Source organism: Dryas octopetala, chromosome 1 (genome assembly GCF_963921425.1).
Source record: "Dryas octopetala chromosome 1, drDryOcto1.1, whole genome shotgun sequence".
Lineage (NCBI taxonomy): Eukaryota > Viridiplantae > Streptophyta > Magnoliopsida > Rosales > Rosaceae > Dryas > Dryas octopetala.
Window position 1 is genome coordinate 13,354,004 of NC_141366.1, and position 6,554 is coordinate 13,360,557.

Genomic DNA, 6,554 nt, shown 5'->3' on the forward strand with positions numbered 1-6,554 from the left:
AAATTTCCTCACAAAAAAATATTAATTTCTAAAATTTCATGATTAAAACATGGCTGCAAAACTTAAAAAAAAAAAAAAAAAAAAAAAGGAAAATTCTTGTCCTCCATAGTTTAGAAAATTTCAATTTACAACAACAAAAAAAATACCAAATAAAATCTACGATTATTGTTGATACAATTTGTCAGATCCACGACCAAATTATGCCGAAATCCCTACAAATTAAAACTAAAATCAGCTTTCAAAGTGGTATCAATGTGATGCCGGAAAAACTCCTTCAATACTTAAATCAAAACAACACTAGTAAATTTGCAACAAGTATTTTAGTAGAAAAAGTGACCATACCTGAATGTTGAAAGTAGCAATATCTTGTAGAGAATTTTGATCTACAACAAGAAAAAAAATATCAAATAAAATCCAAAGTTATTGTTGATATAATTTATCGTATCAACAAAAATGTCCGACAAAACCATGCCGAAATCCCTACAAGATAGACTAAAATGGGCTTTCAAAGTGGTATCGATGTGATGCCGGCCAAAACTCTTTCAATACTAACAAATTTGAAACATATGTTTTGCACGCAAAAGTGAGTAAACCTGAAAGGAGACGGATTTTATCTATCTATGAGAAAAATTTGGCCTATAAACTTTTCATGCTTCTCGGTACCATCGACCTACAATGTTTTAATAACTCTATTATGACCTCCAACCGAGTAGTCTTTATAACAAGTTGCGTTGTTCTTGTCGTTACCTTTAATATCGGTCCGCCTTTTATTTCGACTCATTCTTTTTAAAGGTGACAATTTTTAATTAATACAACTCAAATTCACACAAAATTAGTAGATTAGAGTCCACCGTTACTTGAACAAGACAATTTGCTGACACAAATAATAAATAGGTTGAGTTAATGCGAACAACCTTATTATGACACTACAAATCTATTTATTGGCATTTGAATCCTTGCCATTTGTCCATGAGGTTTGACAACTCATAATATTGATGAAATGCTTTGGTGGTTCATGTGAAAAGGGAAAGTGTAACAGCTTAATTCATTTAAAATCAATATATAGTTATATAACTTATATACACAGCCGATGAACTGCAGTAAGTAGGATTGAATAAATATCATGTGGAGCTTGAGTTCGTATCATGTGTAGCTCATCCGAACTCACCATGTAAAAAAAACAAGTCAAAATCAAACAAAATATTAACCTCCTTTAAAAATTAAAATACAAGTCAAACTTTAGTAGTTTTAGTATGCTTGACTAAAACTCAGTAAGGCCACTCATGGCTGACCCTGTTTATTTTTTTTTTAAGAAACTTTAAGGAATTTGAGCAAGCAAGGGTAAAATTGATATTATAGAATTTGCTGGTGCGATAAGTAAAAATCTTGGTGCAAATATATTGATCTATGGATTACAAAGACTTAGATAAACATTCAACTAATTACATTCACTATCAAAATTGCAATCTACGAAGAAAATTATAAAGAAACTGATAAGGGATCACATAAAAGAGTTGACGATTCTAAATCCTTCTATAACAAACACTATAGTTGACCGCAATCCTCAGTCATATAGCAACTTTGCAGATTGACTTCTCAAGGTTTTGCTTTCATGCTTCAAAACTTTCTCAACAGCCTTCTCTTTTTTAGATATAGCTCTTACTATGGCTTTCTTCTTGCGGGCATTTTTCGTTCTCTTCATTGTTCTTCCCTTTGTCTTTCTGTTACAGAAAAATTTCACAATTAGGAGGTGCAAGAAAAGAAAACGGATTGATTCAAAAAGCAGCTGGAAATTGAACCAGGAAAGGCAGATCACAATGACTTCAATCACAGAAGCATTTAATGGAAATTGAACAGACAAAGACAATGTATAGCTGAATGGACTGAGGTAGAATTTCTTCATTCATTGTTAGTCATCCTTAGTCCTCAGAGATCAAAGAAAGAGTTCATAAGAAAGAAAAAAAAAAAAGAACATAAAAAACCGGGAGGGGCAAGAAACTACAAAACTGCCAAAATCCTGTACCCTATTTTCATGGAAGAAACTTCTGAATAAAATGACAATCGTGTGCCACATCATTAAGCCCTCTCCTTACTCAAATTTCTCCCCTCCCATGCTTTGAACCCTATTCCTGCACCTCTGATATGAACAATCACAGAACCATAGTAGCAGTATCACCTAGCTACAAAGACAAGTTCTCCTCATCACAGATTCTAACCATGCTCAAATGACCCCATACACGTAGTAATGTGTTAAGACAGTTCCTTCTCAACCACAAAACATGGTGAAGAAGTGACCAGGCTAGATCAAAAGCAAAAACGCTTCAAATTAGAGTAGTAGATGTACCCCTCTGTTGCAGAACTAAGGACAAGAAACTACCATATGCTGACTGTCAAATTGATGGTTTGCAACGTTTGTCACACCATACAACACCACCATCTGAGCCAATTAAGGTGACATTCATACTAGACTTTATTGACAGAATTTTGCAAATAATCACAAAATTCATATAAATGGGTTAATCCACGTAATGAAACCTAAAACAAAATAAAATCTAAACTTTTTATGAATGAAATCAATTTGTTGAAGATTTGTAATTCTGCAGCAACTTATGAAATAAGCAACCTATCTTTTGTGCCACATACAGATTAATTACTTAAACCCATAAAGCATAATCTCACACACAATCATTTAGCAATACCCTATTAATCCTATCTGACATGTTATGTTGTCAGATTGTTAATTAGTTCATTGTTGAAATGAAATCATGCTTAAATGTGTGGTTTAGGGTTTAAATTTGTGATCTTGATTGACACCATTAACAGAGTACCAGACAACCTTATGAAAAATGGCTGCTTGTTAATACTTGATACTTACAAATTGGAAGCACCATCACTTGGGTTATGAGCCACAGACTCTGAGGTGTCCATTGCTGCACATAGAGATTAAAAATAAATAAAAACTGATAAATTGCCCAACCTAAAAAAAAAACCAAGAGAAAAATTGGAAGAAATTTATAACGATGGAATATGAAGAAATTAGAATACCTTGAGGCACATCGGAAACGGGCTCTTCCGTGATGTCCATTGAAACGGTACCGTTTCTTTTCTTCTTGTTCCTGTTCTTCGCCATCGCTTTGGAGAGAGAAGAGAGAGAGCTGAAAAATCTTAGCGATGTAAGGGACTAAACCCTAGCTCATGCACACTTGCACAGCGGCCACGGAAGACCCGCTTAAAGGCGGGTATGGGCTGAGCCGCAACAGTATTTCAATTGGGCCGTTAACATTACAGACCTGTTGGGCCAGTGTAGAAAATTTGTTTTAGGACCGGTTTGGTATTGTTGTGAGTAAAAACAGTTGTGAAAGTCAGCTGTAAAATAAAACAGTTGAGTGTTTGGTAAACTATGTTTTTAAAAGTGTTGTGAGTGCAAAAAACAGTATCAAAGTGTTTGGTAAATGTTAATGTAAAAGTGTTATGACTTTGTATAATTACTAAAATGGACATAATGCTGAAAGTGTTTTTCGCTTATTTGTTTGGTAAAAATTTTTTTACTTGTTTTTTAAATTTGTGGCTACAAATTTTTATTAGCATTAATTTTTTTAAAAACAACATTATTAAATAAGTATGCCTATTATTTTTTTAAGTATATTATAACTTTAATTGTACAAATAAAATATTATAATTAATTATTACAATATAAAATATAACTAACAATAGACATATTTTTTAATTTAAAATAAACAAATAAAAATTATAAAATTTAATAAGGATATTATGGATAAAATAAAATATTTATTATTGCTGTGATTCACTGCAGCTTTCAAAAACACCTAAAAATTTACTTTTTGTTTTTTTTATAGAGAGTTGAGAATTGTAGAAAAAAATAATTTTTAATTTTTTTACCAAATATCAAAACTGTTGTAGATGATTAAGAATTATTATTCAAACCAATTATTGAATCTTTACCGTAATCTCAATCGAGGGCCTTAGTGAGGATAATGTTTTCTTATCCGGGCCAAAAAAATGTTATCTTTATCATACTGTATCGTAAATTATCTAACCAGATCATTTTCGGTGTCGATGAAGTCAACAAAATAGTAAGGAAATGATATTATTAAATGCTTCAATCATCACCCCATTTTTCACGTGCATAGGAGTGTTATCTGAGCTTCTTCATATGAGTACAAAAGTGGTAAAATCATGCATTTCTCATTATATATGTCACTTCAATACTGCATAAAGTATATATGGTTTTTTGCTTAATTAGCTTGTTTGTTTATGTCTCACTGGCATTATATATTGCTTATTTAATTTGTTTGACTTAAGCCGAAAGACCATTATAAATTATTTGGGATATAAAATAGGAGTTATGAGTACGTCATGGCAAATACTAATAATTATTTGAGGGTGAAATGGTTTGGTTTGCTCTTTTTAAGTTTTTTTTTTTTTTTTTTAATGAGTGATGGCGGGATTTAATCCAACATAGGTTGATGCCATACCCAATAAATCTGGCAGCAATAATGCAGTGGCTGAAGTAGCCAGTTGACACTATGGTGAAAAAAAGCAGTCAACACATTAATGTGTTTTATTGTTTATATTATCAAGTAGTGCAAAACACAGGGCAGCATGCATGGGAAATCTAAAGAGAGACTACAAACTTAAATAGGTCTCTGATGATCTTAATTAACAGGACAATAATCAAGCTATCGATGATCGTAATGATCTTAATTTGTGATTTATTAATTAGTTGTTGAACACTTGAACCTAGAAGATATATTGGCCTGCAATGGATTCTTCATGACCCAGCTGGACTCCTGCTTCTCACTGAAATCAACCCCAACTCCGTCCACAGGCTTCCACTGAAACTTCCACACCAAATTGGCGACAAAATACTCCAAAAGCAGCAACCCCAAACTCCAGCCAGGACAGATCCTCCGCCCCGCCCCAAACGGTATCATCTTAATCTCCTTACTCCCCGTAATATCACACCCAACACTCTCACCCCCTAACAAAAACCTCTCCGGCTTAAACTCCATCGGCTCCTCCCACACATTCGGGTCCCACCCCATCTCCGCCACCAAGAAATTCACACTCGAATTCTTCGGCACCACGTATCGCCCCCCCAAAACGACATCGTCTGTCACTGAATGTGGTACCAAAAAGTGGCCCGGCGGGTGCCGCCTCAGTCCCTCCAGCACCACCGCCTTCAGATACGGCAGCTTTTGCAGATCCTCCTCTCTCACATCCTCTCCCCTACTTCCCACAACCCCTTCAATCTCGCCCACCAGCCTCGCCTGTATACATGGGTATTTCACTATGTTCGCCATCACCCACTGCAACGTCACCGCCATTGTGTCCGTGCCGGAGTTCAGAATCTCCGAGCACTGGTTCACCAGTTCCCCTTCGTCGAACTTTCGCTTCTCGTCGGGGACTTCCAATTCCATCAATGTATCCACATAAGCCACTATCAAGTCCTCATTGTTGTCTTCATTGCGAATTCCTTGTTCTTTCAATTTGGCTTTCCGAGCTCGAATCAGAGGGAGGAACAGGTCGGTTTGTTGCTTCTGGATGCGGAAGAACTCGTCCCACCGCTTGGGGAACAGAAGTTTCGTCAACCAGGTGGGCCCCAGGTTGAGGGTCTGGAATTCTCCCACCAAACCCAACAGAAACCGGCGCTGGACGTCGACGACTTGGCAGATCTTGGCCTCCTCCACCTTCTCCCCGAAACACATGTACATGAACAAGCAGGTCATGGAGACGCGGAAATGGTCCAAGACTTGGACGGCTTGTGGCTCGGAAGAGGATTTTTGGATACGGTGGGTGAGGATGTCCAAGACCCATTTGCGGGAGCGGGCGAAGGACTTGACCCGACCCGGGTTGAGGATCTCGGAGATGAGGTTGCGGCGGAGGAGGCGCCAGGTGGGGCCGTAGCTGGCGGAGGCAATGATGCGCTGGTTGCTGGTAATGAGCTGGATGATGGGCTGGGCGGGGGGGCGGTCGGCGAAAACGGCGCCGCTTTGGACGAGGGCCTGGTGGGCCAGGGAGCGGTCGGCGATGAAGATGGAGGGGTGGGAGCTGAAGGGGACGGGGAGAGAGACGACGGCGCCGTACTTGGCGTGGAGGTCGCGGAGGACGGGCTCGATGCCGGCGGCGAGCTTGAAGAGCCAGATGAAGTTGCCGATGATGGGGATGGTGGGGGGTCCCGGAGGGAGAGAGCCATGGAGTTTGCTGGAGGGTTTGGAGGGGAAGAGGGTGAGTTTCAGGAGGAAGGTGATGAGGAGGGAGGTCAGGATCAGGAACCACATGGCTGTACGTGGAGTATAGCTTCAAAGATGGTGCCAAATTAAGTATGTGTTTGCTGGTGTAAGAGGGCATGGGATGGTATATATATAATAACTCTCTGTGTGTGTCTGACTTGTGATTGCCGAATGTGTATATAAATAATAAGATCTCAAATTTGTATTCTCAATTCAATGATTGAATCTCAAATAATGTGTTATGATTTTACTAATTCCAAGATAAATATATAAGAGTTTTAAAATGGACATTATTACTGT

General features: G+C 37.8%; 1 protein-coding gene and 1 pseudogene across 1 annotated transcript; both read right to left on the bottom strand.

Moving 5' to 3' along the window:
- Window positions 1–1,374: 1,374 nt before the first annotated feature.
- On the bottom strand, window positions 1,375–3,206 carry LOC147298112 (uncharacterized). The gene is made up of 3 exons (XM_086229404.1): window positions 3,046–3,206; window positions 2,876–2,930; window positions 1,375–1,721 (listed from the first exon to the last, which is right to left on the bottom strand). Exons 1-3 carry the CDS (start codon window positions 3,128–3,130, stop codon window positions 1,565–1,567), a joined length of 297 nt encoding a protein of 98 aa, XP_086085530.1. The 5' UTR covers window positions 3,131–3,206; the 3' UTR covers window positions 1,375–1,564.
- A 1,405-nt stretch (window positions 3,207–4,611) lies between these two features.
- Window positions 4,612–6,302, bottom strand: LOC147298113 (cytochrome P450 89A2 pseudogene; annotated as a pseudogene).
- Between the last annotated feature and the right edge of the window lie 252 nt (window positions 6,303–6,554).